The 13,208-nt window shown below is 38.9% G+C and overlaps 1 protein-coding gene across 1 annotated transcript in view; it reads right to left on the bottom strand.

Annotated features, from left to right (window-relative positions):
* LOC136881318 (ATP-binding cassette sub-family C member 10) overlaps positions 1 to 13,208 on the bottom strand; it is a 146,842-nt gene that overhangs the window by 81,180 nt on the left and 52,454 nt on the right. Inside the window, exons 10-11 of the mRNA XM_067154131.2 lie at positions 10,029 to 10,235; positions 1,523 to 1,640 (exon numbers count right to left, since the gene is read on the bottom strand). Coding sequence (XP_067010232.2) covers positions 1,523 to 1,640; positions 10,029 to 10,235 — 325 coding nt within the window. The remainder of the gene's footprint in view (positions 1 to 1,522; positions 1,641 to 10,028; positions 10,236 to 13,208) is intronic.

Here is a 13,208-nt window from a genome sequence, read left to right as displayed (position 1 = left end):
TGGCTTGGCACCTCAGTTCATGTCCCTTAACATCAGCAGGATTTTATTTCTGGCACTGACCTTCTGCTTGATGTGATAGCAGTGTGTCTTGAAGGTACGAGGGAAGTTCAGTATGTCTCCTAGGTACTTTCGAGTGAAACAATGTTCAAAAGGGATGTAATTCCACAAAACTCTGTCAATTTTCTTATTGCTTTCCTGTCCTTAAGGTCTAAAGCATAGAGTTGTGTTTTCAATGGGGTAGGTGTAAGGTGACTAGCTCTTACAGTACACTATCAGAGTTATCTCCAGATTTCCCCAAGAAAAGTGCTACAGGTGTTCCCTGGGTACAGTGTCAACTGATCCTTCTAATCCAGGAGTACCAGTACCTGCTATCAACTGTACTGTATGACAGAAACCTACTAATGGTAATAGTGCTGGGTGTCAAAAGTTATTATCGGAGGCATGATATTTTCGCATTAACGATAAATGCGTCAAAAAATATTTTGAAGCAATAAATTGTATGATTCTGGTTAAGAAATTAGTAATTTTGATTTTGCGAATTACAGCAAATTAAAGTAACAAGGCCAGGTTAAAGCAAAATTTACTTATTTTGCGATAAGTGCAAAAATGCAGCAAAATTAATGGAAAATAACAATCCTGAAATTGTATTCCAATATCAAGTGTGTGAAGGAAAACAGAACAAGGATTTCTTATTTCGACAGAAGTCTCTCTTTCAAAGATAGAAGTTTCATAATGTTCTGTATTGAACTGTATCATAATTAAACTGAAAGCAAGAAATAAAGTCATTCAAACTATTCAATACAAGGAAAATAAGAAATGTAATGTTACATTCTTACTTGATTAAGAGCGGTACCGGTTTTGATTGCTATTCTGGGTCATCATCAGCTGATTAAATAAAAATATAAAACAATGCAGAGGAAAACAATAAGTAAAGGATAAGTCTTTCACTAAAAGCAGTTCAAGAAGCACTATAACACTACAGGGATTAGCACTGCGTGATGTAAGAAGTCTCTCTTCGTATTCATATTCTATAAAATCTCTTAATGGTACGACCACATAGAGTGAAAGCTATGTTCATGAAGGGTGAAAGGGTAATTTGTTATGTAATCTTGATTAGGGCTATATTATAGTTCTAATCAAGATTACAAGGAATAATGAATGATTATCAATATTGTTTCTCTTTATTTATCTTCCACATAAATAATTCACAAATCTCATGAATTAAACCTTTTATGAATAATTGTAGGAAAGGATTAAAGCAAAATTAAAGTAATGGGGTCAGCCCTATTTCGCAACATAACGCGAAAAATTGTTTCCTTTTTGCGAAATTGAACATAATTTAATGCAAAAAATCATGACTCTAGTTGTTATCAATATTGCTAAATATACTTTTGTACTATCACACTATACCCTGTGTCTCTGTACGTGTTGCATCACAATCATATCTACAACATTTCTGAGGTAAATCACCGAACTCTATGCATAACATGAAACACAGTACATGTTTCATTTCTTTTTTTACCTGTATCAAGATCAGCTATAGACACCACTCCAGCCAATCGTTCAAGTTCTGCTAAGAGAGCAGCCAACAGTGTACTCTTTCCACATCCAACTCGCCCTGTCACTCCCACCAGCTGGCCCTGCAATCAACAGAACAGCATAAATTCCAGCAAATCACCCTTCTGACACCAATCTCTTCTTGTTATGTGAAGTAAAGAATCATGTGACTCCTCGTATTATATTTCATTGGCTAGCAATAATGATCATCAAAAATACAGTATGTACAGCAGAGAGATGAAGAACAGTGACTTACCATGTAAGCACATATGGATAAAGTACACATAAGAGGAATATATAAAAAGTAATGGGAATTTGAGAAAGAAGAAAATGATTTACTCGTCAAAGGCTGATGATGACCTTACAAAATTCAATTACTTTGTTCATATATTAACGTAGTAGATGCTGAGACAGCGTGGTTCATTTCTGCAGACCAAGTCCACGTCTATGCATAAAATGAACAGGCCATCCCATTCTTGTCTTAAAATGAGCACTGTAATGCCACGTTTCTTCACTAAGTCCTTCGCTTTCATCTGCATCATTTCATACAATAAAGCAATGCCGTCATTTCTCAGTTCTACTACATAGTCGAGCACTTCTTTCTCGACCTTGAGACATTTCCCCCACTTTTGGCCACAACATGATCGACACATGGATTTAGCTTTCTTTAATTTTTTTTTCTGAGCCCGTCAATAGCGAATTAATTTTGGTTCTACATCAAACTCTCTTCCCGCACGCTAGATTTCATTGTTTTCTAAAAAATGAACAACTGTAAGTTTAAACTACACAGTATAATTACTATTCTTTCATTCCATTTCACATGTCACTTCACAACTTGCTTGTCTTTCTGCTATACGAGACTAAATGTAGCTGTTTGTTTCCTTATCTCTGGTCCGCGCGGAGGCAGGTCAGGGTAGCAGGTAATTGGAAGGGATGGTTAATGGCCTTGGACTTTCCATTCGCAGAGGTATTTATAGATGATTGGAGTCCAGGAAACAGACTTTTAAGTACACGGGGTGTCCCGATTTCTTACTAAAGATGCTGGTGGAAATTACGCAGCATGTGAAAAATGCAAGGATAATAAGATTCAGAAAATATGTCTTAAAAATCTCAAGGGGGAAATAATGTGCGAGTAAAAACAATGAATTATGAACCATATTTTTTTCCACCGAGTGCCATGTGCATCTAGTGGTGAAAAAGACTAAGTCACGTTAGCTGCTAACTGTTAGTATGGATTTGAATGCAGATGAGTTCAGTTTAATTATTAGGTGTGATGTGCTTTGTATTCTATTTAACCACGAAGTGAAATATGGCTCAGTATATGTTTTCTACTGCACAACAGGTATTTATTTATGATATGTATATGTTAACTCAGTCAGCTCATCAAGTTCAAAGACAATTTGCAGAAAAATTCTTACATACTTACTTACTTACTTCCTCTTCACAGATTAGGCTAATAGCATGTTCTGACCTCAGATTTCATTCCATCTCTTCATAGGATGACCAATATCTCTTCTTCCCGTAGGATGGTGTTCAAGGGCGAGTTTTGGGATTCTGTTGTTTATCATCATCAGAACATGGTTTTTACAATTTATCCTATTTCGGAATATTCTTTCATTCACTGAGAATATATTTAATTGTTGTCGTATCTCTTCATTACATATTTTATCTTTTAGGGAGTATCCTTTCACTGATCTTAGGAATCTCATTTCAGGTGATTGTATTTTGTTCCTATAGCTTGTTTATCATGTAAATCCATTTCTACTTTCTTATACGTACACCATCGGGTTCTGCACTGATGTTGCGAGCATGGTCAACCCGTTGTGTATGATGACATGCATAAAAACTAATGTACAATAACAATTAACTGTGGGCATGGGACCGTGGCTCACCACGGACTGCCCACGTGCTTTTACTCTCCGCCTCCGAATCATTCGAAAGATTCTATTTGAACAATCAGTTCTTAGTTTAGGCCTAGGCGGACCGGCGGCTAAGTGCAGAAGCGGATCAAACTCACACCATCTGAAAGAGCCCTCACGAACGTAAAATTAAGCACCAAAGAGACGCAAAGAGAATAAGACTGGCTTAGGACTGATGCTCCCTGCAGCTGTAGGCAGACGCACTCCGTCGTGAAATTAAGTTCTCTACCAAATACTTACCCAGGCCAGTTGTTGTGCGCGCAACGTGGCTGGGAGCAGTATGGTGGGAGTTACAAACGTACTAAAGAGTGTCATAAATGTGCTATCCAGGTTTATTTAGCATGTATTTAATAAGACACGTCCTGGGACTTAAGAATAATGGCGTAATAACCAGGGAAATGCACTAGAGAGGGACGTCTTAACCAGTTTTGACTGTATTATACTTGAAAATGATACAGCATCGCACCCCACAAAATGAGAAAGAATATAAAAACAGCAGGAACAAGGGCAAGTCACTAACGAGAAAACTCAAGCAAGAATCATGGGATAGGTTAATAAAATAGAAGATTATATCCATGGTAGTTAACGAAGCACCTCAACAGTTCACCTCATTCCCACCCATTTGACATACAGTATTTATTTCTCATTTTCAATTTAAATGTTATTCCTGTGCTTTTTTTCTTTTCCTGTGTGGTGTACAGTGGATGTTATAAAACTCGAAATAGACATTGAGAACTTAATAACTTTAATGTCAGAAATACCAGTGGTCTCGTGTTGGGGAAAGCGTGATATCATTTAGACTCGTTATTGAGAGAGTATCATCAAAATTGTACCCATCATCTTCTCTAACGAAATGCGAAGGGCACAGCATGCGTGAACTATTTTTGTATTTTCTTAAGTGTAAACTATGATGGTCCATATTTAATACCCACACTGAAAAGAGTGTTGAAAACGATCCACTGGAAAGTGCAAGGAATTCTGCACCACTCGACCCATTGCGTGTGTGTGTAAGAATCAGTGGAAGGAGATGCATTGTACTCCCACGCCATCTGAAAGAGACTTGAATGACTTATGTACGTAAATTAATCCTACTGTACTTACATGTGTAACAACGTACATAAATTAGGCCTACTGTACTTACGTATACAGCTGACATGTTGGTGCTTACTTTTACGTTCGTAAATGAATTGTGTAACAATGTGCGTAAATTAGGCCAACTGTACTTACGCATAGTGGTTTTCAGGGCATACAGTTATGGAGAAGAAGAAAGCTAGACAGTTTACAGATGATGAAAATTAAAATTTATTCAGAAAGTGGATGCTAAACCACACAAGAAAGTGTGCAAATCGCCCAAATGTTGGTCTTTCCCGTGACAACTTTAAACATAATTGTAAGCGACGTGTATAGTTTGTGTTTCTAAGGATGTTTTTTTCTTGAAGTTTTACTATGTTGGTGTTCTTAAAATATATTATTTCCTTATTTATTTCATTAATTATAATTGTGAACACTTGTTTCTTTTTTATCATAATTATTTTTACGTTCAAACCTAACCTTAAATTTAACAGCGAAATTGTTTTTCATTTTTTTTAGCACGTTCCAGTTTTGGCTGTATTTGTTTTTTGCTTGAAAGCTTCTGAAATTTCTTTATTCCACATTTTAAGCCCAGTTTTCCCCCTAAATTTCCTCTTCCTTCCAATGGCTGCCCGTTGAATTGCTGAGGTTAGGATTTCCCATTCTTTGTTAATATCAGTACTTGTCAGAATCTGAACTAAATACTGTTGCAGTCAATTCTGATATAAGTATTTTATTCCATCATCTTGTAGTAAATATATCTTATAGATTTCTTGGTTTCTCTGTATATTTCTATTCAGCCTTTTCCTCCATTTAACAAGAATTCTGATTTTTGCAATGACCAGATAATGATCTGTGCGTAAATCGCTGCCTCCATGTACTCTGACATCTGTTACATCTGGGCCTAACTTTTTATTGGCCATTATGTAGTCAATAAAATTGATCGCTGTCCTCTTGCAGTCCATGTAAATTTATATATTTCTTTCTTCTCAAAGAAGGTGTTAGTAATTTTTAACTGATTATAGGATGCAAATTCCATCAATAATTTACCATTTTCATTTAAAGTTGGTTCACCTTTATTTCCCACTATTTCTGCAACTGGTTTGTTCTCTACTCGAGCATTGAGACCTCCAGCCAGAATAACAGTCACTTTTATATATGTTAACTAACACTGACTGAAGAACATAAAACTGTTCAGATTCGTCCTTTTTGTTTTCTTCAGGAACATACTGTACATGGCTACCAAGGTTAATTTCCCTCTCTCTACCTTCAATCTCAGCACTAAAATCCCTTCATTTATAATGGTGTAGCTTTCTATTTTGTTTTTCCACTTCCTGTCTAATAATATTGCGACCCCTGCTGCAGCTCTTTTATCCTGTGTAACTCCACGATAAATCATAGTGTATTTATCAATATCTTTTGTCCCTGGTAATACCTTTTTTGCCTCAGTAATTACAGCAACATTGATTTCTTTCCTAGCCAACTCTCTATCCAGTTCTTCTTCTTTGCCTATTATACCTCTCACATTCTAAATTCCCAACTTTAATGCATCTCTAATTCCAAATCGTTTGTCCTTTGATCTTGCCTTTGTCGTCATCATAGAATCCGTCCGGTTATTCATTTGAGATTTATGAGCGAGGTAAGTTTTTAAGTGGAAGAGTTACCAGCCCTTCGCACAACCCCCAACCTGGAGGAGCAGGGATTCTTCTGTCGGGGTTACCATACCTTAGCCGAGGGACCCAGTTTTAAGGCGCCAGGTACTCGCCCTCACCCATCCCCATGAGCGGTAGGATTTGCTGATTACATTAACAGATGGACTGTCAACTAAAGCATTTCTTGACTTTTAATGGCAGCACTTACTCGACATCATTGCAACCCCCAGGGCTCAACAACCAGCCACTGACCTTATCCTTTACCTGGGCTTGGGACCGCCACTGGGAAATCAGAGTCATTTCTAGTAGCAAAGAAAGATTCTTGGGTGTAAAAGTTCCAGACCATACACCAATCCATAATCTTAATAATACATTTTATTTCTGGAGTAAATGAAAAAGATACCATATACCGTATTTCACGGCATAATCGTCGCCACCGCGTAATCGTCACATCCTTTATTTTCAATACAAAAATCGGACTTTAAACCTTTAATTACATAATCGTCGCACGTCCAAATTTTGTTCACTAATCTGGTTAAAAGGTAAATAATAGAACTGCAACGTAAGTTGCACATGAATGCGCAATTTAAATAGTGTATGGTTTATGGGCAATTTGGCAACACAGTCACGTTTGCGACATGTTGCACAACGTATAAATAAATAATACCGGTATATGTACGACGCATGGCTTACCGGTAGACTATCGGCAGTTTGACAACGTGGTCGCGAGACAGTGTACTATTTATTCACCACCTACATATTATGCTTACCGGTAGGCTATCGGCAGTTTGACAACGTGGTCGCGAGACAGTGTACTATTTATTCACCACCTACATATTATGAGTTCCCATTTGAAATACGTAAGGCTGTAAGTTATCGCTTATCGGCAACGTCGCCAGGAAATACCGGCTAGGTAGGTTGAATGGACCTCGAACCAGCCCTCAGATACAGGTAAAATTCCCTGACCCGGCCGTGAATTGAACCCGAGGCCTCCGTGTAAGAGGCAAGCACGCTACCCCTACACCATGGGGCCGGCTCCTGTGTTATTGCACACGAAGTGAAATCCAAGACGATAACGCAGATTTCCACGGAATTATTCAGCCGAATTATTTACGATGTCTCAGTTGTCATCGCTAGACTCTTATCTTACTACTACGTCATACGTGTCCGGGCATGGGATGAAAACTTTTATCCAAGCAGTCAAGATAATTATTATCCAATGCTATTAAAGTTTTATTTTATAAACTCGTCAGTAATGTAATGTAAAATCATCAATAACTGGGAAGAAATATTAACCTAATTACCGTATGTTGAAAAGAAATTGAAAAAAATGAATGTTTGTTACTGACGTCTCGGAATACAGTCAACTATACAGTAGATCTACACCGCGCTAGCTAGAGCTCCGGTTTGCGAGCTTTGCGCAAGCGCAGTAGTGTGTCGCAACCAACGAGCTAAACTGATAAATTGTTGCATGCTTCCTTGCTGCCTAACAGTATTGGCTGCTCTGGAATGGACAGATCACAGATGCATTTATTTGTTTCAGATTTACGTGATTACTGTAGACATGTGTGCGTGAGAATTTAAGTTTTTAATTTGTGTTTTGGGTGTTTGCAGAAATAATTTGTTTTAATAGTGAACAATTACGGAAAGTCATTTATATCGCAAAACATTAACGTGTGAAGCATTTATAAGCGATTATGGGTAAATATAGAAACTATTCTGCGGGCTTCAAGCTAAGCGTAATTGCCTTCGCTGAACAGCACGGGAACAGAGCTGCAGAAAGAAAATTTTCTGTGAGTGAAAAGTTGGTGCGTGACTGGCGGAAAGTAAAAAACAAGCTAAAAAGCACAAACCCTTCTAGACGCGCGTTTAGAGGTCCTAAAACAGGGAAGTTTCCTATAATTGACGAAGAAGTGTTTAGGTACGTCAGTGAAATACGTAACAATGGCTGCAGTGTATCATATGAAATGTTACAAATTAAGGGACAGGAGGTATTGCGCAAACACAACATACCGGTAACTCAGTTTAAGGCGACTCGTGGGTCGATTAAGGGGTTCATGCGACGACACAATCTGTCAGTGCGAAGGAGAACAACACTAAGCCAAAAGTTGCCTGCTGATTATACGGACAAGATTGTAAATTTTCACCGATTTGTCATACGTTTGCGCAAGGAAACTTCGTACTTGCTTTCTCAAATCGGTAATGCCGATCAGACTCCAATCTTTTTTGATATGCCTCGCAACAGCACTATTGCGCTAAAAGGATCACGGAGTGTATTAATGAAAACCAGCGGTAGTGAGAAGTTGCGATGCACGGCAATGCTAGCCATTACAGCTGACGGGAGAAAGTTGCCGCCTTACATCATTTTCAAGAGGAAAACGATGCCTAAGAATATACAGTTTCCCCGTGGAATTCATGTACGAGTGCAACCAAAGGGTTGGATGGACGTAGAACTCATGCTGGACTGGGTTAAAACTGTGTGGAATAGAAGACCTGGTGCACTACTAAAACAACCAGCTCTGCTTGTTTTAGATAGTTTCCGAGGTCACCTCGTGAACGAAGTGAAGCAAATTCTCACTACAAATAAGACACGACAGATAGTCATTCCTGGTGGCCTAACATCTGCTTTGCAGCCACTAGACGTATGTGTTAATAAACCCTTTAAAGACCACTTACGTCGATTTTACAACGAGTGGATGATGAGCGGCGATCAGCAATTGACGCCCACCGGAAATATCAGGCGTCCACCCTTGGACTTGTTATGCTCGTGGGTGAAGAAGAGTTGGGATCTTATACCACCTGAACTAGTCTCCAAGAGCTTCAAAAGGACTGGGATTTCGAATGCACTAGACGGTTCCAAAGATGACGCAGTGTGGCAGGGAGACGAAGAATCTGATACTGGTATTAACAGAGGCGAGGACGGCGCATCAGATAGCGAAACCTGCGATAGCGACACCTAAGATTTGGAATAAATTGCGTACCGGTAAGTCCGCATTTCACAACAAAGCGATAATTTTTTGCAAGTGTAATATTTTAACTTTAATACTCAAATTAATGACAAATTAACTTAATACGTTCATTTTTATTTTCAGGTTGGAAAAACGTTCACCGAATTGTTGCGAAAAATTATGAATTTTGTTTTAGACTATTTTAATTATTTTGATGTATAAACGCGAGTATTACGTGCATCTTAAATTTGTATCAAATACAATTTAGTTATAAATACATTTTTTGAGTAATACAAATACTGGTATTAAATATTCATCGTATAATGGTCGCACCCTACAATTTTTTTCGAAAATTTTGGTATAAAAAGTGCGACGATTATGCCGTGAAATACGGTATAAGACAAACCCACATAACCTGGGAGAATTGCAACACATAATCCACCAGGAAATAGCCAGCATTGCTTAATGTGAACTACAATTAGTGATGGATAGTTTTTAAAGAGGTGCCAAAAATCATTGGACAATGATAGTGGCCAGTTTCAGCATTTCCTTGCATGAAATTGGTAAGTAAAACCTTTTAAAATAGTTAAGGAAACTGTAGTACAGTTTTGCATGTTCGTACCAGTGCCAATCTACAATACCCGTAGATGGCAACGAGCACTGTATTTTGCTCTTATCTTTCTTACCTGAGTAACGTACCTTATGATTTACATAAATGAATCACAGTCAAGTATGGATGGGAAAACACATACAGGGATGTACTGTGAACTTTCCTGCACTTACTTTTTAGCAGTAGAAAATAGAACCATTACTGATAGAGAGATAAAATCTATATCTACGACTCTACAACAAATACTTCTCAGAATGCCTTTTGGTATTACCCTTAGCACTATGAAGTTGATACCCTGGAGCATAAACACTTGACGAGATATTCTTTCTTCACCTCCTGGATTTTGCTCTCGAGTGGGACTTTCTGATAATGATGCAGCACCATCCCAAGAGAAAGATCCCTCTTTTACAAGTATAGTGAGATCTTGGCTATCTGGATGTAGTGGTGTGTAGTAAGCAGTCAGGTCCAAATCTGGAAGCTGAAGATAGGGAACAGAACTTTAATATTCGATTAAGAACATGTTTAATGAAACAATACTAAAATAAAAGTCACATCCAGCATATGAATGATAGCAGACTGCCTAAACAACTTTTCTATGGTGAGATCAGTTAGGTCCTTTGAAATGTTATAAAGACCACCTTGAAAAGACTATGAATAGCACCAACATAAATGCTAACATCTGGACAACAACTGCACAAAACCGTGTTCTTTGGTGCAAAGCTACTGCAGAAGGTGTCTCACTGTTTGAGCAGGCATTTCACAGACAAGAAATTGAAACCCATGAAAAGCAGAAACTACGTCAGATCCAACCACATCCTCCACCCATCTTTAGATGTGACCTGTGTGGCTACATGTTTCATGCAAAGATTGGCTTGATCAGTCATCAGCGACATCTCCACAGCACCAACAGACTTTAAGAAGAATTGCAGAAAAAAAAACATATTCTCGGAAACGAGCAGTGGCCGACGATGACTGAAGTAAATTAGGTAATGAAGTTCTTTAAAGAAAATTTCACCTATGACACTACTGCATCCAGCCCAGGTGATCTTGGATTTAATTTTGTGTTCCACCTGTCTTTTACTTAGAAGGGTCTGAAATAAGCTTGACCCAGCCTCATACGGACAATTCATAAACAATTTGATTGAAGAGAAAGTGAGACCGATCATGTAAAAATGAAGTAACGTTAATCCCTCACCTAAAAATTTTGATTTGGTACCATTTAGGCTGTCCGCCTCTGTGATGTAGTGGTTAGCGTGATTAGCTGCCACCCCAGGAGGCCCGGGTTCGATTCCCGGCTCTGCCACGAAATTTGAAAAGTGGTACGAGGGCTGGAACGGGGTCCACTCAGCCTCGGGAGGTCAACTGAGTAGAGGTGGGTTCGATTCCCACCTCAGCCATCCTGGAAGTGGTTTTCCGTGGTTTCCCACTTCTCCTCCAGGCGAATGCCGGGATGGTACCTAACTTAAGGCCACGGCCGCTTCCTTCCCTCTTCCTTGCCAATCCCTTCCAATCTTCCCATCCCTCCACAAGGCCCCTGTTTCAGCATAGCAGGTGAGGCCGCCTGGGCGAGGTACTGGTCATACTCCCCAGTTGTATCCCCCGACCAAGAGTCTGAAGCTCCAGGACACTGCCCTGGCGGTAGAGGTGGGATCCCTCGCTAAGTCTGAGGGAAAAACCGAACCTGGAGGGTAAACAGATGATGATGATGACCATTTAGGCTGCTTGTGTGTCAATTTAATCCAAAATTTTACTGGGTGACCTAATGCTGAATTTTACATGTTGATAGCATATGACATAGTGTGCCAATTGAATCATCATCATTATCATCATCATTTACCCAGTCTGATCCCCCAAATGTTACTTGTACACCAGACAGAACAGCTTCTCAACCTTTTTTTATGTCAGTCCAATCCTAGCTGTCATCAAGCAATAATTTCCTCTTCTTTCTGACCCCACCCCACATCATCCCACAGTCTTTCCTGCAATATGAGCTTCAGCAGATGGTATGTGTTTCCTCATATGTACTGAAGCTTTTAAGATTTAATTATAATTCATGGTACACTTTAGCTCTTTGCAGTATTTCAGTTCTGTTTCAGCTTGAGGGTCCATGAAATACAGAGCATTTCTCAGTGAATCCACATCTTAAAAAGGCTTCAACAAGAAGCTTCACAATGCTATTCTTTAAAGTCCATGCACCTATACTTCACAGTACACTTTACAGCAAAACTGACCATACATAAATTTGAATCATTCACTGTCTTAATGTGAGGTTCGAATTATCATTGTAGAAAAATGAGTTTCACTCTACTGAACATTCCCCTAGTAGCTTAAGTGTAAGCACTGCATCCCACAGGGAAGAATAAGCAGCCATCACAGAATGAAAAAGTTAGAGGAACTCCCTTATTTTTCTTACATACATAATACCATATCTCATCCTATGGAGAGCTTGCTCTACTTCTGTCCATGTAATTGAGATATCTTCCTCTATTGTTTTCTGTCCTACATCCTCAACAGAGATCTCTATAGGGCCATTTAGAAGTGGTAAGTCAGCAGGAGCTGATGAAATTACAGCTGACATGATAAAAGCTGCTGGTCCACCAGGAATACAGTGGCTGTATAGAGTTCTCAGAACAATATGGAAGGATAACGAAATACCTGATGATTGGACAAAAGGTGTGATAGTTCCTATCTTTAAGGAAGGGAGTAGAAGGAAAAGTGAAAATTACAGAGGCATTACCCTCTTATCACATGGCCTTAAAATTATGGAGAAGATCATTGAAGCCAGAGTAAGGGATATACTAGAGCCTACCTTAGAAGAGAAACAACATGGCTTTAGGGCTGGAAGAAGCACAACAGATCTGATATTTGCTTTGAGGATGTTGGCAGAGAAACACTGGGAAAGAGGAAAAGACCTAATTATTGTGTTTATGGACCTTAAAAAGGCATATGATAATGTTCCTAGATCAACTATTTGGAAAAATCTTAGAAAACGTGGTATACTGGAGTACCTTATTAGGAAGATCCAAATGCTATATACAGTGGAAGTCCGCTATAGCGAGTACGGCATATAACGAGAACTCCGTTATAGCAACGACTTTTTTCTGTCCCTTCAAAATTCCTATATTAAACTGTGTATCGTCCTTCGGTTATAACGAGAACCCTATCACTGGCGCATCCGTTATTACGAGCGATTAAGCGTGCGCGCGTTTTCCGTTACCGATATTTATACACCACAGCGATGATATTGCATGCGGTCGATTACCTTCGGCATCGTTTCCTCGCTATGTGCACTAGCGATTTCTCTCGTCGACATTCGAAGGCGATGTCGGAGTCGATTAGTAATACCCGTCGACAGCTGTTCCGTAAAGAAAATTCGAAATGAAAGAGAACATATTTTCGTAATAAATGCGTAAATAACGTGTCCGATAACGGTTGTTAAATCGTTAAAAAT

The sequence above is a fragment of the Anabrus simplex genome, chromosome 9, assembly GCF_040414725.1.
Source record: "Anabrus simplex isolate iqAnaSimp1 chromosome 9, ASM4041472v1, whole genome shotgun sequence".
In the NCBI taxonomy this organism is placed as follows: domain Eukaryota; kingdom Metazoa; phylum Arthropoda; class Insecta; order Orthoptera; family Tettigoniidae; genus Anabrus; species Anabrus simplex.
The sequence above is the reverse complement of the archived record's forward strand: the minus strand, read 5'-3'. Positions and strand labels throughout refer to the sequence as shown.